This window comes from Exophiala oligosperma (assembly GCF_000835515.1).
Source record: "Exophiala oligosperma strain CBS 72588 unplaced genomic scaffold supercont1.3, whole genome shotgun sequence".
Classification (NCBI taxonomy): domain Eukaryota; kingdom Fungi; phylum Ascomycota; class Eurotiomycetes; order Chaetothyriales; family Herpotrichiellaceae; genus Exophiala; species Exophiala oligosperma.
Genome location: NW_015622820.1, coordinates 2,953,170 through 2,978,941, shown reverse-complemented (window position 1 = coordinate 2,978,941; position 25,772 = coordinate 2,953,170). Strand labels below are relative to the sequence as shown.

The following is a 25,772-nucleotide window of genomic DNA, read 5'->3' as shown; positions in this document are numbered from 1 at the left end:
CTGAGAGTAATTCCGCATTGATCATATCCATGAGCAAGGTCTATCTTGATCTCTTTTGTTTACTGGTTGTGCCATTTCCAACATCCCAACCCCTTCCTTGCCATGCCAGTCGTTGCAATTTTACATTCATCGCACACATGCAAAACCTTGAGATGTGAGACAAAAGCTCAAAATTGTCCAGCGGTTGCGACGAGCGACGCCTCCTACCGCGTACTTGTGGCCCCCAATTCCAGAGAAACGCAGTCGTGTTTGGTACGGCAATGATGTGTTGGACTCATACACGCCGTTGTTACGTTTCTGGTCATTGCATAATCCGACTCAACCGCGGGTCGTCCATCCATCCAGAGCCCTGACACAGAGGACCGACCTCGAAATCATTGAACAGCAAGGGAAGAATTGTCAAGCTCACCACTTGCGACAGCTCGATGGACCATCATCTTCTCGACACTCGTTCATGTAGTAAATAGGGAATAACCCGGACGGTGAAGATGTCCAGTATCTCGAAGGACACCCAAACGAACCTTTGCATGGGTCGCATTGCTCCGAATTGTAGAAACGACTGGACACAAGGCTTGTATCAGCGGTCGAACACGACATGAAAAAAAAGCAAGAGTGGTTGACACTAGGTAGTCACGAAAGTGGTATTTTGCAATGCAAAACGCACCTTTACGAAACCCCCTTAAACGTTCAGTCTCGGCAGCAGTAGGGCGGCGGTGGCCGAAGTGACATTCGTCAGACGTTTTCCCAATTCCGATGCGGCCGCAGCGACCGTGATGAAGATGAATAATATGCCAGTCCAAAGAACGAACACGTCGATGATACGGTATGTCGACATGGTGTTGATGTGGAGACTCTTTTGGAATTGCATGGCTAGGAGGCGAAGGATGGTCATCGAGTGTAAGCTACATAGTACATCTCGAGCATATGTTAGTGATCAGTAGACAGATAGAGTTGTCGTCGGGGATGCAGTAGGTACGTTGTGGAGGGGACAGAGGGAAAGCTTGGGACATGAACATACACAACAGTCACACTCGACGTCGTTGGCATCACAACGTACAAGAGGATAGGTTTCTTCCATGCCGGCCTTTTTTTCCGTGTTTGTCTACCGAGTCTCTGTGGCGTATATCATTCGAGATTGTATATGTATTGGTAGTTGGCAAACTGTCCAATTGAATACTGTTTCCAGAAGCATAAGAGAACAGAGAACCAGCTCCGTTCGAAGAATTGAATTGAAAAGGAAGAAAACAAAAGGGCCAGAGGAATATCAATTGGCCATTGCAAATCCAAGGCCTGATCTCCTTGTATATGTACGAGTACCTCCTGAGTAAGGAGGATACATTGCTTGAAGCTACCAGGACTCCGTATCCATACCTGGACTACTCCATAGAGGTAAGATTGAACATACAGAGGCCCATTACATCGAGGGCACACAATGACATGATCCTTCATTTTTTGGAGTAACGAGGCTGTGTACTCCCCGTACGTTCCAGAACTCTCTTACTGTAAATGTAGGGCGCGGACAGTCGAAACTCGACGCAAGGAGTGTCTGGAATTTTACCGACCGACCATCAAGAGTACTCATACGGAGTAGCAAATTTGGTACTCCTTACCACAGAGAGGATTCCGTAAAGTGGCTCGCGAATCGAAAGCATGGGACTTTCTCGAAGGTTTTGTTATTTTTTTCAGAAGAGACTTTCCCCCTGCGCTCATACAGGGTATGTGCGACGTCGTCGCATGCTGGTTTGAGGTCATCGGTAAAACCCATGAACTTTTGGGCTGTGGGACGTTTCAGGGGAGACTCCGTGCGTACGGGGTGTTCAAAAGTGGAGTGCTTGTCGCTGTGATCTGCACCAAGGGGGAACGACAGTCGAGCGAGTGGATTGACTGCCGAGTCCATGATCGTACAAATAATCCTCAGAATCCTCAAGGTCCTGCGTCGAGAAAAGTGACTACAAAGACAGAAGACGAGGAAGAAATGGTCGCCACGATACGTACAGGGAGATCAAAAGAGGCATATATACACGGAGTACTCACTGATTTCTTCTCTAAAACTATGAGCATGACTTATTCAACCTGCTCAACGTGGCTTTCCCTGCCCTCGAGCTGTTGGATTTGCCCAACTCTTTGGTGATCCAATCTCCAATCTCTGCCATCTTGGCCATATCAATGCCCGTCTCGCAGCCCAAGCTGTGCAACAAATGCACCAAGTCCTCGGTCGCCACATTGCCAGTTGCTCCAGGGCTGTAAGGGCACCCACCAAGTCCTCCAACAGAACTGTCAAATATCCTGATTCCGTGCTCGAGTCCAACGACCGTGTTGACCAGAGCCATTCCGTACGTGTCGTGAAAGTGAAGGGCAAGGTCTTCATCCAGTATACCCGCCTCTTTCAAAGTCTGTAGCAATTTCCGCGTTCGCGGGGCAGTGCCCATCCCCGTGGTGTCTGCCACGGAAACCTCGTCACACCCCATTTCCAGTAGACTGGCTGTTATTTCGGCGACTTTGTGTGGATCGACGTCCGGACCTTCGTATGGACATCCTAATGCCACAGATACGTAGCCTCTCACACGGATATCATGTTGTTTCGCAAGTTCCATAATTGGCTTGCATCTTTCCAGGCTTTCCGCGATGCTGCAGTTTGTATTTTTCTGTGAAAAGGCTTCGGTCGCGGCTGCGAACAAGGATATCTCTGTCGAGTTGTCCGATGGGCTCGAGGAGGACGCTTCCGGAGTTTGGCCCTCTGATTGTTCGGGTGAGGGGGAGGGAGGAGGTGTAGGGTATCCAGTAGGGTTCTTTGCGCCTTTCGCCTGGAATATCTTGACGAGGTTGTCCAAGCCGCGAATGTTGGGGACGAGGTAATTATAAGCGATACCTTGAGGCGCAGATGGTGGATTTGTTAGGATAGTTTCTAGGATTTCTGCAGTCGAGGCCATCTGCTTATTGTTAGTGTTGAGGGAATCTCGACTGGGAGCCGTGGGAACCGACCTGAGGCACCCATTTCGCCGGTACAAACGAACCGGCTTCCATATGTGTGACACCCGTCTGTGCTAGTCTTCTGATGAGCTCTAGCTTTGTATCCAGAGATATTGTCTTCTTTTCATTCTGCAAGCCATCTCTTGGGCCGACTTCCACTATTCTCACATGATCGGCGGCGACTCTTCTGGAGGTGCTGAAAGTGCGAGCATTCGACCGCACAGAGCGAAGACAACGAAGAGGGAGCTTGTTCATTTCGCAAGGATCCAGTTGCGGTGTCTTGCAATAACCAAAAACGATGCTAGAGGTAGATCATAAGTAAACCGAGGAGGCGTGAAGTCGTAGGTGGTATGATAATTGGAGAAGGACGTATTGTGGCTAAACTCGGCTAGGCGCGGGGATATTCATGCCCCGGACAGATTCCCCGGACAGAAGTGGCCGACATCGGAGACAGGAGTTGAGACTTGTTCATTTTTAACTCTTACACACGTATACCTAGATATGCCTCAGGCTTTGAGCTTGAATTGGCCTTTTGCAGAAGCGTCCAGTACCCTCACACCAATGACACAGAAACTTGACAACATCAGAAGCCCAAAATCATACCATATCAGGGAGATGTAGGCATGCGGGTGTGTTCCTCCTTTCACGAGTGCACCACCAACAGGGGAACCCCAAAGTGCTCCAAGCCCTCGAATAAAGTAGATAAATCCATTGACTGAGGCGTACGCCTGAGCTCCAAATACTTCGATAACAGTGGTCGGGAACAAGGAATTATATCCTCCTGCGAAGATGCCGTACGAGATCACGAACGTGATCCAGAGGCCCATATCATTGCCGTACGCACTGGACAGCCAAAATGCGGCGACTGTGATGGCACTTCCCAGCACACTCAAGACCAGGGTGTTTTGTCTCCCGGCAATATCCGCAATGAATCCCATTGATATTCGACTAATTGTATTCACGGCGTTGTTGATTGAGAGGAGTGCAGCACCACTAACAAAGACAGTCAGCTCCGACCACAGGCGATTCGACACACTTACAATGCAGCAGTATAACCTAGCCTCGTACTGAACTCTGGTAAGAATGTGATGGGAACTAGATTGCCTGCCGCCTGCGACATAGCAGCTAGAGCTTGTAGGATGAATGTCAGTCTCTTTGCCAATCTAGCATCCACCAGTGTAGGTCGTTTGCTGAGGCTTCGAGACGGCGGTGTGGCCAGAACGACAGGAATGCATATGGCGAAGTTCACAATTCCAAATATCCTCAGCGTCCAAGCTGCACCTAAATTTGCTAACATCGCGCGAGCAGCTGGAGCATAGACAAGGCCACCAACTCCAGCAGCTGAAAGAATCAGGCCCATGGCGGAGCCGCGATGGGTATCAAAGTATTCAGGAGCCACTGCGAGGATCGGGAAGTATAGCAGAGAAGCACCAACTCCATACATCAGTCCTTGTGTCAAGAGAAGTTGCCATACCTGGGCAATGGTCAGTGAAATGGTCTCGCACACCAGCCGAAGCCCGCCTACCTTATGGCAGAAGCTTGCTATCACGTAGGCAGCACTGATGAAAATGGCCCCGGAGCCTGTGATCCATCGAGGATCCTTTGATCTCGCCATGATTGGGTTGACGAAAATGCTTCCTGCCCAAGTCAAGCCAGCACCGACTGTGCCGACAAAGGCTAACATCGCTTTACTCGAGACCTCGCTTTTTGGGAGGAAGGGATCCTTTTCACTGCTACCGTCGGTCAAGTAATAGTTTAAGAAGACTCCGTAGGCTTGATTCAATCCGATGGTAACAAAGACATCTAGAAAAGCGCATAAGAGGATACTCGTCTGCCTCTTCCGTGACACCGGTCTCATTGCAGGCTGTGCATTCTCAGGAGGCACACGTTCCTCGAGACCGGCTTCATCTTGGGTGCCAACGAGTAATATGGACTGGTGTGACTCGCTGGTGACGTCGGTACGTTCGTGGACTCTTGCGCTGTTCATTGTGAGATTGCTATTTCAGGAGCGGACTCAACCCTTTCTGTTCGCATCGGCGCGATCTGAGAAGAAGCTCCTCCTTTTTCTTAAAGTCTGAGATTTCGAGTCATATATAGAGAACAAGGATTAAGGAATGAAATGTGATTCGACTTTGCAAGGAACAAGATGCGGAGAGAGTGAATTATGTTCTCCCCAAATCGGTGTGTCATAGGGTGGTAACAAGGGAAATCTCGGGCCTCATTACGAAGTAGATCGTCAGTCTTCCCGAGTTGCTTTAGCGAGCGCACTGCCGTTTTGTCGATCCCCATTGCATTATTTTGGAGCCGATCTATGGAGTATGCTCCATGTCAGAACCTATGCTTGCTTGACCTCGTCATGGCATTGGTGCTGGCTCTGATTTCAACAATACTTTTGTACGCGCTACTGTGGAATGAGGACGAAGACGACGTTACGGCTACTTTGATTGAACCTGTCACAACGCCGTGAGTGTTGGGCTGCCGTCAAGTTCATCGCTAGGTGATGTTTCAAGTACCATAGGCAGTAAGAATCCCGCTAGGCACAACACTTCTAGTTGAAATGGCAAGGGACAATCAGGAAGAATCTCACTGACAATTGATGCCTATTGCATCCACTTCGATCATACAACTCTTCTCCTTTATGTAAAGGGCATGGTGTTCTCTTCAACACTTACTCGCTGTCTGGGTACTGCACCAAGCCAGCTACCTCGACCAGAGCTCCTGCAGCTACCACCTCCTCTTCGGTGACCTCTCTGTCAACCGCGTCCTTGATGGTGGTGGTCAGATCCTCCGGCACCAGATCTGCCATGCCTCCTTGGTTGGGCGGCTCCTCGGCCATCAGGCGGCGTCTCTCGGAAGGGTGGACATCCATGCCCATTGCCCTCATGTTTGCAAACTTTCTCTTGATGGCTGCTGGAGTCATCTTCTTTCCTCGAGACTCAAAGATGCGAGCGGCGACCTCGAAACGTTTGGGGGCGATCTCTTTGTCGGCCTCCATCATGACTTCACAATACTCGACATACTGTTTTGCCCGGTTAGAGATGTTCTTGAGGTAACTTTCTTCAGGGTTTTGTTGGTAGTACTCGTCAGGCAACTGAGAAAGTGTTACGAGAAGGTGCATGGGAAACTGGGGAGAATGTTTACCTCCAAGGCGCCATTGTTTGCAAAGCTTCGCTTCATGAGGTGAAATCGCACGCTCAGAGTGCTTTCCCGGTATGTCTTCTTGGTGATTCTCTCGTATTCTCTGCGAATTGCAGCCCAGCTCTTTCCTTCCAGTTTCCAGAACCATAGCATGCGGTCACCCAATGTGGCATCTTTAAGAGTGGCTGGTAGTGGCGTCATTTGAACTCGCTTGGATTTGTAGTGTTCAGCTTCCGACTCAGAGTCGCTTGGAGAGTTTGTGCTGAGATTGAAATTACAAGTTAGCGGAGGGGACGCTTATTATGTAAATATGCAAAAGCGGGATTGACCAGAAGAGGTAAAGGAGCGAAGAAAAGAGCACTAACCTGTCAGCGTAGGCCTTGCCTTTACCCTTGGAGGACTTTCTAGACCGCTTTCTCTTCTTTGAACGGACCGGTACTTCATCACTATCACTTCCAGGACGAAGATCGCTCGGTAGGTCGTCAGAATCCCAGATGTAGACGTCATTCCCATCGCGACGGCTCGAGCTAGCAGCGGCAGACTCATTCTCAGTCTCAGGTTGATGTGCTGGAAGATCCATCCTGTTGAAGCTGTCGAAACCGAGACCTCGATCGCGTGGTAGAACACTGGATGTTGGATAAGTGTCTTGACCAGGGACCGGGTTGTATGGGTTGATCTCATTAGTGAGATTTCGAGTAAATGGTCGGCGAGCTTGTTGTCTTCCAGCAGATTTTTTCACAAAAGCCATGTATGGATTGGGACGAAGGCTTCGTCCATCACCATCGTGTGAACTCATGATCTCGCCGAGACTCTAACTGTTGTGATTGGCCGAGAAAGATGGTAATACAACAATGGAATCTAATTGGGGAGCAACAAACGAGATAGAAGAAGTCTTCGCGACTGTGGTGGTAATTCTGATAGCAGAGAGTCGCAGATGGAGATCCCACAACGCGGAGTGTGAGTGCAGCATGTATTGCGCCAAGGTGTTCGCATTACACCCGCCTCATAGAGCCCATTCACTTACATTCACTGGCATTCACCTCACTTTGATCCCATTCACAGACAATACCAAGCGATCCATGTGGACCACGCGAAACCCCTGCTTAACAAGTGAATTGATAGTATGAAGAATTGGAGTGAAAAGGATATCATTAGTAGCATAGGAGGGATTTTCAACAACTTGACCTCAAGGTCAAGACCCAACGCTAGAAGAATTTATGAGCAATACCCAGTTTAGAAGGATATTCCCGCGTTGTCCTCGTTCTGCCTTCAGCGCTCGTCACCAAGTCGTCCCAGAGTGCGCGTCACAACCAGTGCAGTATCCTGTTGGCAGACAGCTGCGCTCTGCAATTCCACTTCTCACATGTCTGGTGTTTGATATGTCCCTCGCCTCAGAGCGTATTATCCATATTGATACTACGAGATCCTCGCTCTTCAAAGTAGTCTAGCTCAATAATCCCAGACATATGTGTGCCACCACAATCGAGGCGTCCGGGGATCAACGAGTACTCGGCATGAGATCGTGGGAGCAGTCTTTCGCAGTGAGAGCATAAGGATAGAGGAGACGCATAACATGAGTCAGAGATGAGGTCGGATGTCGGCAGATGCAATAGAAGAGCAATTGAAGTTGATGCAGCTAAAGACAAGCGACGTTGGAGCAGCAGAATATCCTAATAGGCCACTGGCCAATCAGAGAAAGGGGGCGATGCCGGTCGCAACTGGTGAGACTTCAACTTGCTTCGCCCAGATACAGGTTGAACCCTGACAAGCTACGAGTACGCCTCACACTGCCCCCTTCTATTGGACCTTTCGCCCTCCGACGATCATTGACACCCACGTGAGAAGGAAAAGTGGCCGACTTTTCGGCCACGAGGTATTCCTGTTCTCGATTTGAAAGGCCGATCGTGGCCAATCGCTTTAAATTAAGCACAGCCTCGATCCAAAAGATCTCTCGTCTAAGGCCGGCAAAGACCACTCAAGGCGAACAAGAACGTGCAAATGACTGTTCCTTCGTGACAAACGGTCCTCATCACCTCTGCGAACGAAGCTCTCTCTCGTTGATGATGCCAACAATTGCAGGGTTGGTTTGCGACAGAAGGAAATTTGTGCACTATGACAACTGACCAAGCTTCTCGATGATGGCCAAATCCCAGCCTCGGTGCTCTCTTCAAGACACCATAGATCTTGGAGAGTTCTTTGAGTTGGACGAGGCCACAGTCTTGATTCAGATACGAGAAGCCTTCGAACCGGAACTAGAGCGCCTAAAGTGTGCAAAGGCCGTGGAAGGCACCGACCAGCAACGGTATGCAAACGGCACTTCGGAAGATCCGAGTCCGTCACAGATACTGTATGGCAAAAATTACGACGAGATCAATCGAACATTAGTCGGCGTTCTCGCCCTGAGATGGATTCACAACAAGGACTATCAACGTTTTACTCGTGGACAATCGCCAGAATACCGCCTGACTGAGGAGTCTTTCGAATGGCTTTGCCAATTATTCTTGAATGGCCTCAAGTCCGAGGAGGACTTGTTCACTTTAATTTTATCCATGATAATCAACGACCTGGGAAAAGATCGCAATTTGGAGGAGGATTTTTATTTTGTCAACAACCAGCGCTTACCTGACCAAAACCACGACGCCATTTTACTCGAAGCAGCAAAGGCTGGCATGGTGCCATGTTTATCTTATCTATCTCCTGAGAGACGAGAGGATGTTATGCTGGGACTCGAGCTTGGCTCGGAGCTGAATGCAGGTCAACTAGCCCAGGCTGAGAGTGTTCCGGTAAATTTGGAGGGCCTCCTGACCATGAGGGGCCATGAACATGCTTTTGAGCTCAAATTTATGGAACAAGTGCTTGATGTCGCAGGCGCAGCTGGACACATTGACTCGTCTGGTGCAAAAAACCTGATCGAACCCGTCTTTCAGGCGTTTAAAACCGTTCACGAAGTGTCCTTGGAGATCATAGCTGGCAAGGCTAGTCTCAGACAAGGCTACGACAAGGTTTTGACAAAGCGTGGCAATATGCTTTCTCTGAAGGGATTTCGTAGGTTGAGTGTGAGCGATGAAAAGGACCGAGCTCTTCTACGGCTGCTCGCGATGGGACGTACGGCCGACAAGGAACAAGCTGAACTCTTCTCGAGATCCTTTGAAGGGCTGGATTCGGGGAGCAGAGACCAGCTCATTCGAGGTCTCAACATCGATGGGAAAGACAATGAAACTGCGGTGCTACCATATTACATGCCCGCGATCATTTCGACAACGCTTGAAAATACGAAAGGATCCGACCAGGACGGCAAACAGAAGGCCTTGACAAGCCTGATGAGGTATCTCGCCAGAGTGCTCGAGAGTGGGAACGGCAGCGTAGGGTTTGAGGACGAAAGGATGAACAACGGGGCAATTCCTGGGATTGTCATCGAAAGAAATATGACAAAGGCGCAAGATGTGATCAACAGCGCCGAGTTCAAGCAGGATCCAGATATACTGAACTCTCTTGCAATACCAGATGGACAGGTACTGCAACGGAGAAGGACCAGCCAGTCATGGTGAGCGCACAACAACAAGTTGATCCATATGGATCTTGTTTTGATGACACTTTCATCCTCGCAGGCTCTGAAGTAGATCTTAGTTGACTTTTGACAGTACAGTTTTGATCAACAAGATCAGATATCTGTTCCACAAATACTTCAACGTCAAAACTTGACTGCCTGAGATCTCTTCTCCACGTTGAATTCGATATGATGGTACGAGGGTCTTCATACGGGCTTTCTGTTCTTTTTTCGCTCCACCAACCCCCAAACCCATTCATCAGATCCTCTTGATTTCATGCATATAAATCAGCAAACCTCGCGCAGTCTCAGTTTGTCCCTGAATCTATCAATCACCTCTTCGCCCGTCACACCGCCATCTTGGTCTCTTTGCCCGCCTTACTTTTACAACACCACTTCCACTGCACATTGCAATCGTCTGGCCAACCAACCTCAACCTTGACTTTGGCTCCAAACGACATCCAGACCAAGCACAAGAATACTCTCGTTGCGTTCTCGTCGACCACCTCTTTCTTCGCATCAAACACGCAGAGAAAGTCAACATGGCACTCTCCCACACCACCATGCAGCACGTCAACCCATGCAACCCCCTCGCCGCCGTCTCCGACCTCCCTCGCCATGTCAGCTCGGCAGCCGTCTCTGCCGAGACACGCCGCAGTCCTGTCGTGATGGCCTCGTTCGTCATGCTCGTGGTCATTTTTGCGGTCGTCTTTTCTCTGGCCTTTCTACATGTGACCATTATCCCACTGTACCGCCACACTCGTTCGCGCCGCTTCAGCTTCGAAGGTGACGGCGAGGACGACGCCGAACGGGCTCTGGAGCGAGCGCGCGTCGACGCCTTCTTCAAGTTCAACGGCCTCGAGTACCGCGGATACGGTACAATACAACAGACCTGCGATTCCAAATGTGAACCGGAACCGCAGCCGGGGTCAGGACCGGACCACTCGGGTGTGTAGTAGTCTGGTCAGGGGATATGACACCTTTCACTCGCCCGATTGACCGACCCAAAATATAAATCATCATGGCCATGATCGGACCATCCAACATCTTCCCTCCGAGAGGTGTTCAACAGCCTACTCGAACCAGGCGGGCACCAAACGATGACACCCGACCGAGAAAGGCCACAGGAGGCCGCCGATGTCATGACCACCAACAACTTCCAAGGTGGCGTCATGGGTATCAGGGGAGTATTGTCTGTGTTGTTTGTGGGTTTTGAGGCCGCCCAGGTATGACCGGATTTGGAGTCCTCCTAAACGGCTTCTCTCGCAAGACGGCCGGCTGCTGGTCATCTTGAAAGGGCGATCAATCTTGGCCCTTCCGTTCGCTCGCTCGAACGCCGGCATCCCCAGCCTTCCTCGTCAGCGAGACCTTGGCCTCGGCGGCAGTTCTATCACTTTACTGCCTCCCCCTCATACCCATGTTGCAGAGGTCCGATACGATAAAAGAAATTGACCATCTCTATAAATCTATTCTCGCGTCAGGATAGAGCTGGAGTTTCGAGAGTTGCATCATCTATGATGGATTGTTTTCATGAACGACGTTACTCAGATGGTCATGTTTGAAGAAGGAAGGTCTAAGGGTCACCTTAAGATACCCAGCGTGTTCGGTAGATACTCCCACGCATGAGCGGTTGACGACGGTGGTGGGATATATGAACCACGTATTAAGTACTATTTGATGAGTAGCAGCATCGCTCTGCGTATTATTCCTTCTTGAACTATGCAAAATAACTGCTTGAGATTATCTGAACGAGTGAATGATATGCTATACAAGAAACAATGATTTTACATTTTCCAAATCTTCTTCATCGTCATCGTGGTCGTAGGTCGTTGTTATATTGATATACATCTAGATTTGAATCTAGTCGTTGTTGTGATTGTTGTGAGAGTGATCGCAGCTGTCGTCTTGAACATTCTTCGGTATATAGTACTTGTTCATGCAACCTGGCGCCTTTTCTCCTTTCCGTCACCACCGCCGCCAAAGAGATCCCTCCAGAATTGCCGAAATCCATACTCTTTACCGTGAACCTCGTCTCGGATTATTCCATGGTGACCATGATATCTCTCTCCGGCCCCAAATCGTTCCAGCACACCTCCTTCTTGATGCGGCATGATGCTGATCTTGACGAGCGGTTTACGACTACGCTCGAGAATCTCGTCGGCGAGAGTGGGGGCGACGTCTGCGAAGCAACGCTTCAACTCTCGGTCGAGAGTGTAGTACGGTTTCTGGGCGATCTTAGGGGCCATCAAATTATAGGAGCGCGTGAGGTCGTTGAGCTGCTGAACAGCTAGTGTGTGGTATGACAATTCTGCCTTTTCCCAATCTGGATCGCGGAAAGCGTATGCCGCTGGTCTCAGGGGTCGAGACTGTGCCTGCTGGGAAGCAGATGATGGTGGTGGGAAGGAGGAGGGGGAGGAAGAGGAGGTATCAGGTACAGGTGCTGCTGGCTCCTCGGCACCTTGTGTAGTAGGCGACTCGGTATCTATGGCACTTCCTTCGGTGACTGCGACGGGCGCGGTCTCCGCGGGCTGCTCTGTAACTTCAATCTGTATCACTTCCTGCGGTTGCTCAGCTTGCGACCCTGATGGTGTTGGTGTTGCCGGCGACTCGGAAGGCTCGACTGGTACACCGGCAGCGATCCTCTCCTCAACTGTCACGCTGGTCAAACTGCCATCTGGAGCGATTGAGCTGAGGTTTTCCACCTTGCGTACCCTAGGATTGACGATTTCTTCCGTCAGAGCATAGGCTATTGCCCGCCGGACCTGACTCTCAACACTGCCGCCGGAACTGGAGATCAATCTCGCAGCATGCCTGCGCCAGTCATTCCTCAGTCTACCACGAAAAGTCGCCACTGCTTTGACCAGCTCTTGTTGCTTCTCAATCCACGGCGGAACAATGTCCTGTTTCTGGATGATCTTGTTCATGAAATACTCCGTTGTATCCAAGAATGGACTGTTCGCATTATAATCTCTTTCCACATTTACACCTTTACCCCTGGAAATATTCTTGAACTGGCCTCGGGCGATAGCATCTTCTATCCTCTCATTCGCCAGACTTGTGAGGCCTTGGAGCGACGCAGGCATAGGCCTCGCGCCAGGAGAAAATCTGTCCTTCAATTCTTTGCGATATTTCTCCCTCTCATCCTCAGACATATCATCTTGCTGGCTGATGGAATAACGGGAGGTCCTATCTCGTGCATTGGCTAGCCGATCCGCCGCGGATACTTTCGGTTTGGGTGCAGGGCGAAGGTTGACTTTTACACCGAGAGAAGGCAGTCGATTCGGTGTCCGTAGTCTCTTGTGGGAGTCATCGAGCATGCGTAATGCAGCATCGTGGAGGTTTTCTGACCCTGTCCAGGGCTCTGCGGCAGCCATGTCACGAGTGCCTTTTCCAGCAGAAGTCTATTGCAAGTGTCAGCTTGCCACCATTACTGGAAGTATTCATGGGCGTACCGGCATAGTGACTTGACTTATAGCCTGCTGATTCTCAGCATTGAAGCTTGTCTGCGCTATCCTTTGCTCAAGTTGTGCTTTGAGTTCTTCTGAAAAGCCGGCCTCTTTCATCAGCTTACGGTCGCTTTTACTTCCTGTATCCATAGTCTCTTCCGCCATATCTGCCAGTCGCCGGGACATGGCACCTTTCTCTTGCTCATTCCGGACATGATTTTGTGTCTCGATCGAACCGGAGGACTTCTCATCGGCGACAAAAGACGTGCTACTAAAGGTACGATCTGAACGGATTATGGCTCTATAGTCGAGTCGAGGGGCTTTCAAAGCGACTCCCCTCAATCGTTGCGCTTGTAGAAGGCAACGCGAGCAAGTCCAGAATTGAGAACTGGGCTTGCTCATTTTTAACCGCGACAGACAAAAGGGAAATAGAAATCAGACAAGGACAATTAAGAATGGAAGAGCATAGTGAGCATACATGTAGTACTATCTCTGGATGTTCGTATGGCAATGCTTCTGTTTCGCCGCAGTTCACAGCTCGCTTTCTCCGCAAACTCCGTCCAATCATGCCCAGTAGGAACTGAAGGTAAAGTGCTTCCACGTGACTGCGAATTTTACTTACAAGGTGGACTCGATGGAGCATTTAAACAACCCAACATGAGAGTCAATCAACAACTATATTCCCTCCTTGTCTCTTCCCCTTGATCCGATCAGGTGGATAGTTCACGCCAACACTGCCTTACCTCTGCAGTGCAGGCACCCGCTTCGGTATCAACGACAATATTCCCGGGTCGCGATCGCACTGCTACGAGCTCTCCCACAGCGAGTCTTCGGTTCTAAACTCTCGGTTCTCCCCTCAGCTTCTTCACCATGCCTCCCAAAGGCTCATCCACCGCCATAAACCCAATCAGACTACAAACGGTGTCCCGGATAAAGATCAGACACCCGGACAAGGCAGAGCCGAATCCGTGCTTAGGACCCATGAGCGCCATGTTGAGTACGTTCACACATCTCCCCCGAGACGCAGACACGAAACCCCCTTACATCCAGTGGTTATACCGGAGATGCATTGTATCAAAGTGTGCGGACAATTGATGTGATCTGAGTCGGGGAGGTTCGTCGGGCGAACTATGTTCACTTTGACCACGACGCATGAGAAAAGAAACAAAGGCCAAGGACATTGAGATATCTTTGCTAACAAGTTCCTCTGATAGACTGCTGGGCCGCCGGAGCTGCCTCTGGAGACTGTGGACACCTTGAAAAGGCTCTACGGGACTGTGTAGATGCGCCGGTACGTTTTCCACCCCGTGTCCTCAGCTTTGCCAAAACAACCCACGAGTTCACTCTATCCGAATGCTAATTACATGCCGACTACAGAAAGGACCCAAGAAGGACAAATCTCCAATCAACCATCACCTTGCCCGTCTCTTTCCGAATATCGCTGGTCCCAGAAAGCGGAGGACGTGATTCACCAAGTTTATCCTGTATCATATTTCGAGGTGGACCCTCTCCCGCGCCAAAAAAAAACCTGGGAGCTGGAGCGCTGTAAGCAAAGCTCGAGACTAAGTTCACGAAGACTGTGGGAGGGGGGGGGAGAGAGACACACACCCAAAGGGCAAATTTCAATCTCAAAGATGTGACAGCTGCTGGGATGACCCGAAAGAACTTGTGAGCTCTTCACTCTCGATGACGACTCGCCGCCGGGAGAATGAATCACTCCTCTCGTGACGAGGAATGAGACTCAGGGGCCATTCTTCAAGGCACGAGATACTCGGTAAGGAGAGCTCAACCCGTCGAGAGACATTGCAACAAAACCAATTCATCATCTCGAGAGAGTTTCCGGGAGTGATGTGAATTGATATTCGGTAAGGAGCCGGAGGATGCTCCAATGTCGAATGTGATGGTACCACGGGGGGGAAGGGGGATGAACTTTCAAAGTCTGTATATGTTGCGCGCGCATACTCCGTCTCAGCAAAACACATTGTGTAACTGGTATCATCATGGAACATTGCACATGGCCTTGGAACACAAACAACCCCCATGAACCCTTTCAGTATTTGTCCGACCCAGTCACCCGGTACGGAGGAGTATTCGCCACGGACAGAGTGTTGTGTATATATATATCATGTCTTATTATATTACACCTGGGGAAATTGCATGTCCACCACAGATGTACCCATATAAGATATCTATACTGAAATGTGAAATCCTTTCGATACCAGACTCCAGTGTCCATACGGAAGTGAATGAGTGACCAACCATTCACACTTGATAGACAAAGGGAGAAAACGATTCTGTCTAATCACTTTGGAAAATAAAACTACAGACTCGTAGATTTTGGGCTTGATTCAAGAGTCGAGAAGATTACATATTACGAGAAAAAATAATCCGCTATAACAAACCACACGACACATGATCTGCCGTGTTTATGCATCTACACAGACTCCATCCTAATGATCATACTCATAATGTCCGTTTCGATTTTCATTATTTCGTTTCCCCATGCATGTGACCCCTTGTCTTTCCATTTCATATAGATCGTGTCTGTGTCCATGCAGCCAAGAAATGTTTCCAAAAGCAACCCATTTCGTTGTAGAACCCAAACACAAATATCGCTCATCATGCTATGCCATGCTTTGCCGAAGAGAGAAAGAATAGCAACCAACAAAATTTGTTCCCGTTTCACGGCTCTTGCATGCAACGCTGATGCTGAAATATCAATTCGAATGCTCCCAAACTTTTTCTGGTAACCGTGAACCCAAAACTCGCAATGTCGTAGAATCAAAATTCGTGTAATGTTGACCGTGACTATTCCACCGTACTGGAAGGCACAGGTAATGCTTCGACTGTATTGGTGTGCATGAAACCCTGGCTGTTCACGATCTCTTAAACATGAAATACCCGTACATACCACCGACATCCTGCTCAACGACAGGAATCTTGCGCATTCCCCACCATCGCGCTCCCATCTTCCATGATCGGGACCCATCGTCGACTTCGACCTGGCCCTGTGCCTTTTCTTGTTCGCTTGTGTTGTCATTGACAGCTACCGGCTGCCTGACGAACCAACCACGTCGCCCGAGCTCTTTGACAACCCAGTCAGGCTTCTTCACATGTGCGTTTCTACGCTTGATTTCGCCGAGCACATCTTGGCCTAGCTCGATCACTTCCAAGGGTAGCGTATCGGTGTCGGTAAGACTGCTGGGACTGTAGCTTAGACTCATCTGTGTGACAGACTTGATGTCGGCTAGGTCCAAGTACCGGATTGCATGGGGCTGTTTGAGGAGAGGCTTAATATCGCTAGCTAGACTTAGCTGTGCTCCACGAAGACCCAGCTCTTCGACGTGACCTGCTAGCATCCTTAGCGCTGAGATATGGCTTGGATTAATTCTCGCGCCATTGATGTTGAGTGAGCGTAATGTCGACGGCAAAGCAGAAAGGAGGAGTGTCAGGTCGCTCGATGTTAGAAGCCTGTGGCGTGAGGCATCCGCTGCGAGGTTGAGGTAGACAATGCTGTCTTTGACCGCTGGATGCGTAGTAAGGAAATCTACAACGGCAGAGCCCGTGAGGTGGGTGCAGCGCTCGATATTGAGATGGGTAATCTTGGCTGTTGGGGGAATCGAGAGGAGTGCGGTGTCGTTGATTAGTGTGTGCGCCACGTCAAGGTGTGTGAGGTTCGTAAGGCGTGGAAGAAGCGCTTCAAAAACTTCTTCTTGCAGTGTAGTGCATTCGTGCAAGGACACTCGTTGAAGACTGGGAAGGGCTGAGGGGAGTGTTGCCTGTGTCACAATATTGGTGAAGGCATCAGCGAAAGGCCGGGAGGAGCAAGCGCATAGATCGAGAGCCTGCAGAAGCGGCATGCTGAAGAGCTTGCGGAAGATATCCACGTCGAGTTCGTCATCGACATGCTCGTGTACAAGGAATGCTTGAAGGTTGGGGATCATGTCTAGACAAGCTAGGAGTGTTTCGGGTTTGAGGAAGGGCGTCTGATTGCGTGCTGAGCGAGCCTTGCCGAAACCCATGTTTGAATAATGGGAAAAGTCAAGCCAGTGGACCAGTTCGCCGAGGGATTTGTCGTTGTTGAGACTGCGCATGAGTTTGGAGAAGGCTCGAGACTGAGGGATGGAAACGTGTCTGTACATCACTCTCACTGCGGCAGCATAAAGCTTCTTGCAGACCAGTGAGCAGGATGCAAGATCGACATGTGGTCGTGCATAGGGATCGGCTGTGTGGTCGACTGTGACTCGGGACAAAATCATCTCCAGGATCTCAATCGGCATGGACTCGAGGTATGACGCAGGTCTGGAACACGAAGTTTGCGACAGAGTATCGTCGTCGTCGATAATGGCCGTTTCGTCGAGGTTGTCGAGGGTGAAGTCGTGTGTGCCTACTGCATCTCTGACCTTTTCCCTCCAAACCTCGAGACTAAAACTGGCCGGGCGAGGATGGAACTGAGTGATCTCTTTGGCATCGGGAAGGTTAAACAACTTCTGTGCTGCCCGTCTCTTGTCCAGTTCGTCCAGGATCTTCTCCAGCTTCCTCGGATTGCTGCGAGCGTAGCCTTCGAGTCTCGTACGGATGTACTCATCATGCGAACCACCGAAATGGTAAGAACAGAGTCCCTTCGTCCTGCACCAGTGACTGCATGGCCACGCTATCCATTCGACCTCTTCAAGGTCTCGGCTCGATAGGGAGGACTCGAATGACTGGGGGACACCTTCTCCTGTGGCAACAAGTTAGTTATTGTGTCGGAACGGCGGGATATTGCATCATACCTTGCTCTTCTTTGACCGAAGCGTAGGAAAACTTTCTCTGTGAGTTCATATCTTCTGGAGGGAGTAGTAAGTGAGGACTGTGTGTGAGTTCGATCTCCTTCTCATGGGTTTGAGGGGCTAGATCATCATTCGGGCGACGGTTGATGTGTATGCACCTCAAAAGGGCAGATGGTTCCATGGTCATGCCGGCTTATGACAGTGCAGAGTGTATGATGAGGATCAACGATGCAAATCAAGGCTGCTCCACAAGAATGGAAAAAGCTGCAGGGAAGGGGCTTGGAATGTGTTTGATGGGGGTAATAGAAATCGAGTGAAAGGACGGAGAGAGTGTAGTCTGTGTCATTGTTTTCATTTTGGGCCTGGATGGCGATATTGCCATCAAGTAACGCGTACCACGAAGACTCTTGTCGACTAAGCAGTTAACGGCAAACTATGAATCACAATATTCCCCAGATTTCCAGAATTTGCAGGGCGGATATTGCAGGCACCGGCCGGACCAGCCACTGAGGTCAAGTCATGTGGTGAGCTGGGCGCCATGACCAAGCAAGGACAGGTGATGGCGGGAAGTGAAAATTTTGAACAGGAAAGCAAAGACCGCAGGCGAAGAGGGCGGAAGGCGGAAGGGATTTTGTGGTGTCAGAAAGAGGTTGAAATTACGTAGCCGGAATCAGGGCCAAATCCGGGGTAATATTACAGGTGGCTCACGTGCAGCCGCAAGGTTTTCCTGCTGGGCGGAAAATATCTATTGCCCAGTATTTGTGAGGTAATAGCGGCAGCGCCTTCTCCAGTGCTTGACACACTGTGTGCCACCATCAACTGCCATTTCCCATGTCGTCCTTCTCCGTCTTCACTCCACCGCCCAGCTGCTGAATGCTCGGCCCTTAGCAGTACTCGTCCCAAACCCTCAAGTGCAACTGTAACAGTAACTGTGAGTGCGGAGGGCATGATGATCCGGGGGTGCATCCGATTGCTCGTACAAGCACCACGGGACAAAACGACGGGTGTCAAAACTAATGTACTTGATATTCGTGCGAGTACGATCTAGACCCCAGCTTTTTTCCAGGGGTCCGGGGAATACGAGGAAATACTGAACGCACCGACTTTACCCTTCATTCCTCGACCCAGCCGCCTTGTGTGATATCGAATCTGCGAGCGGCCAACGATTCAGTGGTCCCTTGCCGCGAGGGTGGTTTGGGCTCTGCAATTGTCATCGTCTCGACTCTTTCGCTTATGTCTGACCTATCCCTCAGACTTTCCCCGGCTCGAACGCGCTCACACAGTCCTTTGAGAACTTCCCCGAGCCATTCAAAGTCCTTGAGCTCTAGATAGATCTGACCAGAAATCCGCGTCCACAGTCTGGCATCGTACTCGTAGATCGCCACGAATGTGTTGAATTCATCCACCAGCGTCTTCTGCATCCATGCGACATGACACGGAACATCGGCTTCTTGGACCACGATGGGCCCAGCTGAATATGCTCCTGGAGAATTTAATGGGGAACGTGATATGTTGGGCTCACCCAAAAGCCCACTGGGAGAAGGTGTCCGCAGAGACTGTGGGTTGCCAGGGTTGGGGAAGCCATAGGAGTTTTGTCGTAGTGCAGGTGACAACCCGCCTGCACTTCCAGCTCCACCAGGTCCCATGCTGATGCTTCCTCGGGCAGACGCCCCAACGATCGTAATAGGAAGGAGGACATTAGCCATGGCACAATCTCTCAGACCGCCCGACCAGCCCGTCCTTCCGCCATCTCTGCGATCGGTTGCTTCGTAACTTCCCATTGTTTTCAACCCATAACCAGCATCGAGATCATCCATGACTTCTGTGCCCAGAACCATGGCAAGAAGGTCGGCTCCTCGCTGAGCGATGTCACGAATATAATTGTAAATGGCCTCTTCGCCCCCGCATAAGTTCTGTCGGAAATTGAGAGCGGCTGGTACGCAATAGTATGGTGAGCTGTCGACCGTCGCAACGAATTGGAACAGGTTGACAAAGTCGGACTTGTCTGTTGGTGGCAATGGGTTGCGGAATCTAGAAGATGAACCAGGAGGTGGCACATATCCATGTGAGGTTGGGAATGTCGTTCGAATGAGATGTTGGTTGCGTTTTGGTACATGTAGAACTGCACATCCTCGCGGAGTGTATAGCCATCTGTGCATGGTGAGCATGAATCCTCACCTCCAGGGTGCAGACTTACTTGTGACAGTTGCTCACGAAGAAATCCGCATCAAGTTGAGCCAAATTTAGTGGTATCATGCCAACACCGTGCGCACCATCGATCAGACTGAGAATGCCATACTCTTTGCACATTTTCGTGATTCTCTCAAATGGAAACCGAACTCCTGGAAGCGAAACAATGGTGTCGAATACACAGACTTTGGGTGTGTATCCATCATATATCACCCGAGAGATCGTTTGCGAAAGGGCATTCAGAATTTCAGGATGCGTACAGGGCAACGAATAGCCGAAGTCTTGCCCATGTCCGACTTTCCTCAGATGAAGTTGAGGATTTGTTTCAACAATTGAAGCTAGCGTCCTCTCGCAAGCTCCGTAGATCGTATCAAAATAAATGATGCAGTCTTTTTCCTTGTACTGCAGATTCCGCAAGATGGTGTTGACGCCTGTCGATACCATTAGTCACTGTTGCTCAGACAAGTCGGGGACATACATACCAGTCGTGGCATTCTGGACGAATACGCATTCATCGACAGGGGCGTTAAGTAGTCGTGCAATGCGGTCTCTAGCCTTGTCCAAGAGGTCGACATATTGATATCTCAGAAATTTATCCGGCGCTGCTTCTGCCAATTTCTGGTATCCGCGCAAGGCGTTGCGGACTGGAAGAGAATATGTTCCGAATGACCCTGTAGAACCATATTAGATCCCGGTGATTCAATATAGTATACGATCGCAATGTCGTTGAGCGCCAACAGTCGCCACGGTCATTCAGGGGGTTGGCGTGTTTCCCACAAGACGGCATATTCAGATCGAGGAATTAGAGCAGACACATACCATGATTCAAATTGGTATATTTGGGATCAAACAGAAACTGCGACTTGAAACCATGCCCAAACTCAGTCACCTCACCAAAGGAGCCCATTTTGCTGCAGGCTGCTTGCTATTCTGGAACTGTCGTCCTATATCAAAGGATTCGGAGGCCGAGCACCGGGTAGGGAGAAATACCCCTCCCGTGATTTGAATGACTAAGATTTCTGTCACCTGTAATTGCGCGATGTCCGAGATTTTTTTTTCGAGGTCAAGAAAGCTCATTCGAAAGTCTTCTGCAACAAACGTTCTTCTGTCGAAAAACAACCCTGTGTCAACTAGGTATAAATCATCTCAATCGAGAGATTCACGCAGGTTTTCGAGCTGAAAATCGAAATTTGATATGTTACGCATTGGGGCGGAAAAAGGCAAGTCGACACACTCTGGTTGCCCTAAAAGTTTGTGATGCCCGGCACCCACCAGGAGCTTGACTCTGCTGGTCGGGCGAGTCCTGTGCGTGGAATTAAGAACATCTCGGTCCACTCCACTTACTTACCTATAACAGCCTGGGTGTCTCGTAACGTGTCTTGCTAAAGGATCTTCGGGGCGGTAATACACCAATCATTCCTTGGACTATTCGGCTTTGATCATGCCCGAGTCTGGGCAGATCGACTCTGGTGATTGGAAATATACGATTCAGCTCGCACTCGTTGCAGTTCCCGGTCAGGTGGTCCTTCTAGGGACCTCACTGCAACCTGGGAAATGAAGCTGAACATGGGAAATTAACATATCGGTCGTCCTAAAAGCCATAGACACTCAAGTAAGCAGAGACCTCGCTGACAACACTCATCAAAATCTGCGCACGTGACCGTCTTCGGATCTTTAGTTGTTCCTGGTCCCGTCGCCTTGGCCACCTCGGCTTGTTCAATATTCTTCGTCCTTTGCTCGATCGCGGGGGATTTTGTCGGGAAATGTGCTGAGTCATGGGCATTTTGGCTGACTTGACTATGCCATCATTGCCAAATGCATCTTCCTAGCATCAGAGATGAGACTGACGAGTGAATGAAATCGCGAGAAAACGCCGACGTCCAATTTCTAAGCAGGTTTTGAATGTCTGGGTAGAAAGATAGAAACACAGATCTCGCAGCAGATGTTGTGTCTTCTGGATCTTGCTTGTCTGATAATCTTTTTTTAAATCAAAAACAACCAGAAGCGAGTCCACCCTAGTGAAGCATCGCCCGGCCGGTCACAGGGGAGCAGCAAGCATTGACAACGAAAAGTCCTCAACATCATCATCATCATGCCAAAGTCGATTTCCGTGTCCAAGGTAGAAGGCAAGCCTGGCCAGGTTTACTATCCGTTGTCGCTCGACGATGTCGCCAAACCGACGCCGAAGGGCAAGGAGGTCGTCATCAAGATGCACGCCACCGCGTTGAACCACCGAGACCTGTACGTGCGGCAGCACCTCTACCCGGGCACCACCTTCGGCGTGACGTTGTTGTCGGACGGGTGCGGGACGGTCGTCGCCCTGGGGAGCGACGCCGACCCAAAGTGGAAGGGCAAGAGGGTCATTGTGAACCCGGGCCTGGGCTGGCACGACAGCCCCGAGGGCCCCGAAGAACAGGGCGGCTACAGGATTCTAGGCGGCACAAAGGTCAACGTGAACGGTACGTTGCAAGAGTACATGGTCATCGACGAGTCCGAGCTCGAGGAGGCACCGGCCCATCTGTCTGCCGTCGAAGCGGCCGCCATCCCCCTGACTGGACTCACCGCGTGGCGAGCCGTCATGACCAAATGCGGGCCTCGAAACATCGGCCCAGGCAAGAATATCCTCGTCACCGGCATCGGTGGCGGTGTGGCCTTGTTCGCTCTGGAATTCGCACGAGCCGCTGGCACCAATGTCTACGTCAGCAGTAGCAGCGAGGAGAAGCTCCAAAAGGCCATCAAACTCGGAGCGGCGGGCGGTATCAACTACAAAGAGGAGGGTTGGGAAAAGAAATTGTTGGCCATGTTGCCTGCGGAGAACAAGCAACTCGATGCCATTGTTGACGGCGCCGGCGGTGATATCGTTGACAAGGGCGTGGCCTTGCTCAAGGTACGTATTGGATCACTTCACGATTGCACGATGGGTGACTAACAATGCTGCTGCAGCCTGGCGGTATAATCGCAGTCTATGGCATGACCATGGGACCTAAGATGCCGTGGTTGATGAAGGCCGTGCTCAGGAATATCGAGGTCAGAGGGACGACGATGGGATCGAGAAAGGAATTCAAAGACATGGTCGCTTTCGTCAAGGCGAACAAGGCAAAGCCTGTAGTCTCGCGAATCGTCCAGGGTTTCGACCTGGATGCCATCAACGGTCTGTTCGAGGACATGAAGAAGGCCAGCCAATTCGGCAAGTTGGTGATCGAGCTCACCAAGGACGGTGCCGACAGCAAGCTGTGAATATAATTAGATGTGTTGAGCGTGTATTATCCGGTCAGCTTCGTCGCTGGAAATGCAAGGTTGTGCTGATCATCTTCTCGTATCCTCTGCGTTTCTCGCCCATACACCTAACGCCAATATGCCCAATGTGTTTCAACTCAGGATTTCTATTTTTGCTTTGTTGCAGATGTGGTCGATGATATGCAGGGTCTCGCACTATCGATAGAGTAGATCGTGTTGTTCATGTTGAAGTGGTAGCACTGTGGCAAAAGTCAAACATTCCCAGGTAGCTTCTCAGGTCGCAAGTCACCGAAATGTGCACAGCCAACAGATCATCTGGAAGGGTTGCAGTGACGATCCAGGATTAGGGAACCGGCGATCACAGCATCACTGCTGTGCAACTTGTTCCCTGTCACGCTCTACGGGCGGTCAGAATAGAAAAACCGGATTGGGAGTACGAAGCAAGGAGAGGTCTCCTAATCGAGTCAGGTATAGTCGACCTTGATGAACCAGTATGCAGTCTACAAAATGGCCTTGGCGGGATGAGTGGCTATAGACTGTCACACAAAGGTTCTTCTGTGCCTGGATTCTGGAGAATTTGATATCGTGCGCCCGTGGAATACTTCATGCAAGACTGACAGGCGCAGAGACAGAAGAAGCTGGAGGGAGACACAGACTAGAATCCATCAGTGGGTTGATCGTCGAATGGTCTGGTCAAGCTTCGACGACGAGCTGAGGGCCTAATGTCGAATGTCGATCCAGACGGTCCAGTGGGTGATGAATGCATGTCTGGACGCTTACACAAGTTTCATATCATTTCGCTGCATGAATCAGGAGCCATCCTGTGTGTGATGCGAAAGAATGCGCTCGCCGCCAGCGTAATTAGAAACTCTGCGCTTGGGAGTGTGATGCATCCATCACTCGAGTCGTACATAGAAAAACGCGTCGCTGCACAAAGCTAGACACCATGTCGGCGGCCGTCTGACCCAGGACCCAACAAGGCGGGTGTGTCAGGATCATCACAAGTCTGGGTTCCCGTTGCCAACCAAACCCGACACGAAAAGTGATATGGCTCGACAAAGTAGAGTTTGGTTACGAGAACGGTCTTGTTTCCGCCGGCGCATTCGTAGAGGGATAGGCTGTTTTCAACCGAATGCGCCAGAGGATCAGGGCAAAAATAGAAAGCACGTTAGGGGTTTCACCCAACCACTTAACACCATTGGCCGAGGTGCAAGCTTCACAGCCTCAGAACGTGATTTTCCAACAGCCTCTGTGTCCTGTTTGTCCACGTCACCCCATTTTGAAGGGAGTTCGCAATGAAGGAGGGTTTCACTTGCATTTCCGGGCAGTGCCGAGCACAAGGAGACAGATGATTTAATGTGTATAGATGAATTACGATTGTGCTGTCACCACATGTGATGCGCTAAAAAGCCTGAAGGGTGGCGCCGAGTCAGGAGCACTGGCCAAACATATCCGGTGCTCCATACAGGAACACATTTGACGCTATGTCAGTATAGCAGCTTGACGGTCCTGTCCTGAACGCAAGCCTCTGCACGGGGTGGTAGTTTGAAGCCTCGACTACGAAGTAGACAATAGACTAAAGAACGAACGCGGCAAACCCCGACCGATGGAGCCTGGCGCGTAGTAAGGGAGGACAACGTTGCGATACAGACAGAAGTCTTTCAGACACGGGACGAGAGAGCTCCAGGTAACTCGCCTTTATGTTTGCTCCGTAAACGCCCACATATCATGCAAAAAGGATTCTTAGTAGAGAGCAATCTCCACTTGAGCGGTGGTTGGAAGGCCTCGAAAAAGTTGATAAGTAAAATATCATACGAGTACTCCGTACTCGTACCGGGTCAGCGCGGCGCGGTCGCCTGTAACCCCTGGTTCAATGCACAACGACACCATATCCTCGGTTGGGCAAGAACGCCGGTGAAAAGGGCGACTGGGCACTTCCCCAGACTTGACCGGTGTTAGAGAAAATTTAGCTTATCGTGCCCAAATGGCCATAAAGTGGGACAAAATGGCAATTCATCCTCGCTTAACAGGTAGACCGAGGTGCCAAAGCAGCGGCTCAAGTATTAGCAGAAAGTCCAGGAGACGAAGCATGCAAAGGAGCAACAGAATCGAACTGCCGCCAGAAGAAAATCCGTGAGTTGTGCAAGGGTTGCATCGAGAATAATGTCAGCCACGAATGATCTGGAGCGATGTCCAGATGATCGGGCAGATGCGCACCCCAGCATTGTGGCAGTGGCAGTGGCGAACCAGAAGGAGTTGCGCTGGGCCATTGCAGCATGCCGTTTCCGAACAACAATTGACTTTTTTACGATATGTAGACGCAAGGGGTCGCACGCTGCCATCGATGATTTGCTGAAAATACAATGGAACCAAACAAACAATGCAAGGCCCGTGATGCATGAATCGTGTAAGCGGCCCTACGCGTCGTGTTTGGAGCATGTCAAGAAAAAGGGACGAAGCGAAAAACATTCC

The 25,772-nt window shown here is 50.3% G+C and overlaps 8 protein-coding genes across 8 annotated transcripts; 3 read left to right on the top strand and 5 right to left on the bottom strand.

Moving 5' to 3' along the window:
- Positions 1-1,987: 1,987 nt before the first annotated feature.
- Positions 1,988-3,309, bottom strand: PV06_03821 (uncharacterized protein). The gene is made up of 2 exons (XM_016404639.1): positions 2,983-3,309; positions 1,988-2,930 (listed from the first exon to the last, which is right to left on the bottom strand). The coding sequence occupies exons 1-2, from the start codon at positions 3,223-3,225 to the stop codon at positions 2,052-2,054; spliced, it is 1,122 nt and encodes a 373-aa protein (XP_016265644.1). The 5' UTR covers positions 3,226-3,309; the 3' UTR covers positions 1,988-2,051.
- A 110-nt stretch (positions 3,310-3,419) lies between these two features.
- Positions 3,420-5,094, bottom strand: PV06_03820 (uncharacterized protein). Its single transcript, XM_016404638.1, has 3 exons — positions 4,496-5,094; positions 4,011-4,444; positions 3,420-3,963 (listed from the first exon to the last, which is right to left on the bottom strand). Exons 1-3 carry the CDS (start codon positions 4,955-4,957, stop codon positions 3,477-3,479), a joined length of 1,383 nt encoding a protein of 460 aa, XP_016265643.1. The 5' UTR covers positions 4,958-5,094; the 3' UTR covers positions 3,420-3,476.
- A 2,794-nt stretch (positions 5,095-7,888) lies between these two features.
- On the top strand, positions 7,889-9,747 carry PV06_03819 (uncharacterized protein). Its single transcript, XM_016404637.1, has one exon. It carries the CDS (start codon positions 8,244-8,246, stop codon positions 9,654-9,656), a length of 1,413 nt encoding a protein of 470 aa, XP_016265642.1. The 5' UTR covers positions 7,889-8,243; the 3' UTR covers positions 9,657-9,747.
- Positions 9,748-11,387: 1,640 nt separating this feature from the next.
- PV06_03818 (uncharacterized protein) lies at positions 11,388-13,575 on the bottom strand. Its single transcript, XM_016404636.1, has 2 exons — positions 13,108-13,575; positions 11,388-13,056 (listed from the first exon to the last, which is right to left on the bottom strand). Exons 1-2 carry the CDS (start codon positions 13,501-13,503, stop codon positions 11,590-11,592), a joined length of 1,863 nt encoding a protein of 620 aa, XP_016265641.1. The 5' UTR covers positions 13,504-13,575; the 3' UTR covers positions 11,388-11,589.
- Positions 13,576-13,770: 195 nt separating this feature from the next.
- PV06_03817 (uncharacterized protein) lies at positions 13,771-15,323 on the top strand. Its single transcript, XM_016404635.1, has 3 exons — positions 13,771-14,098; positions 14,316-14,392; positions 14,479-15,323. Exons 1-3 carry the CDS (start codon positions 13,972-13,974, stop codon positions 14,566-14,568), a joined length of 294 nt encoding a protein of 97 aa, XP_016265640.1. The 5' UTR covers positions 13,771-13,971; the 3' UTR covers positions 14,569-15,323.
- A 105-nt stretch (positions 15,324-15,428) lies between these two features.
- PV06_03816 (uncharacterized protein) lies at positions 15,429-18,283 on the bottom strand. The gene is made up of 2 exons (XM_016404634.1): positions 17,877-18,283; positions 15,429-17,824 (listed from the first exon to the last, which is right to left on the bottom strand). The coding sequence occupies exons 1-2, from the start codon at positions 18,058-18,060 to the stop codon at positions 15,978-15,980; spliced, it is 2,031 nt and encodes a 676-aa protein (XP_016265639.1). The 5' UTR covers positions 18,061-18,283; the 3' UTR covers positions 15,429-15,977.
- A 598-nt stretch (positions 18,284-18,881) lies between these two features.
- Positions 18,882-21,396, bottom strand: PV06_03815 (uncharacterized protein). Its single transcript, XM_016404633.1, has 4 exons — positions 20,883-21,396; positions 20,546-20,734; positions 20,071-20,494; positions 18,882-20,024 (listed from the first exon to the last, which is right to left on the bottom strand). Exons 1-4 carry the CDS (start codon positions 20,968-20,970, stop codon positions 18,986-18,988), a joined length of 1,740 nt encoding a protein of 579 aa, XP_016265638.1. The 5' UTR covers positions 20,971-21,396; the 3' UTR covers positions 18,882-18,985.
- Positions 21,397-21,841: 445 nt separating this feature from the next.
- Positions 21,842-23,452, top strand: PV06_03814 (uncharacterized protein). The gene is made up of 2 exons (XM_016404632.1): positions 21,842-22,950; positions 23,007-23,452. The coding sequence occupies exons 1-2, from the start codon at positions 22,156-22,158 to the stop codon at positions 23,298-23,300; spliced, it is 1,089 nt and encodes a 362-aa protein (XP_016265637.1). The 5' UTR covers positions 21,842-22,155; the 3' UTR covers positions 23,301-23,452.
- Positions 23,453-25,772: the final 2,320 nt, after the last annotated feature.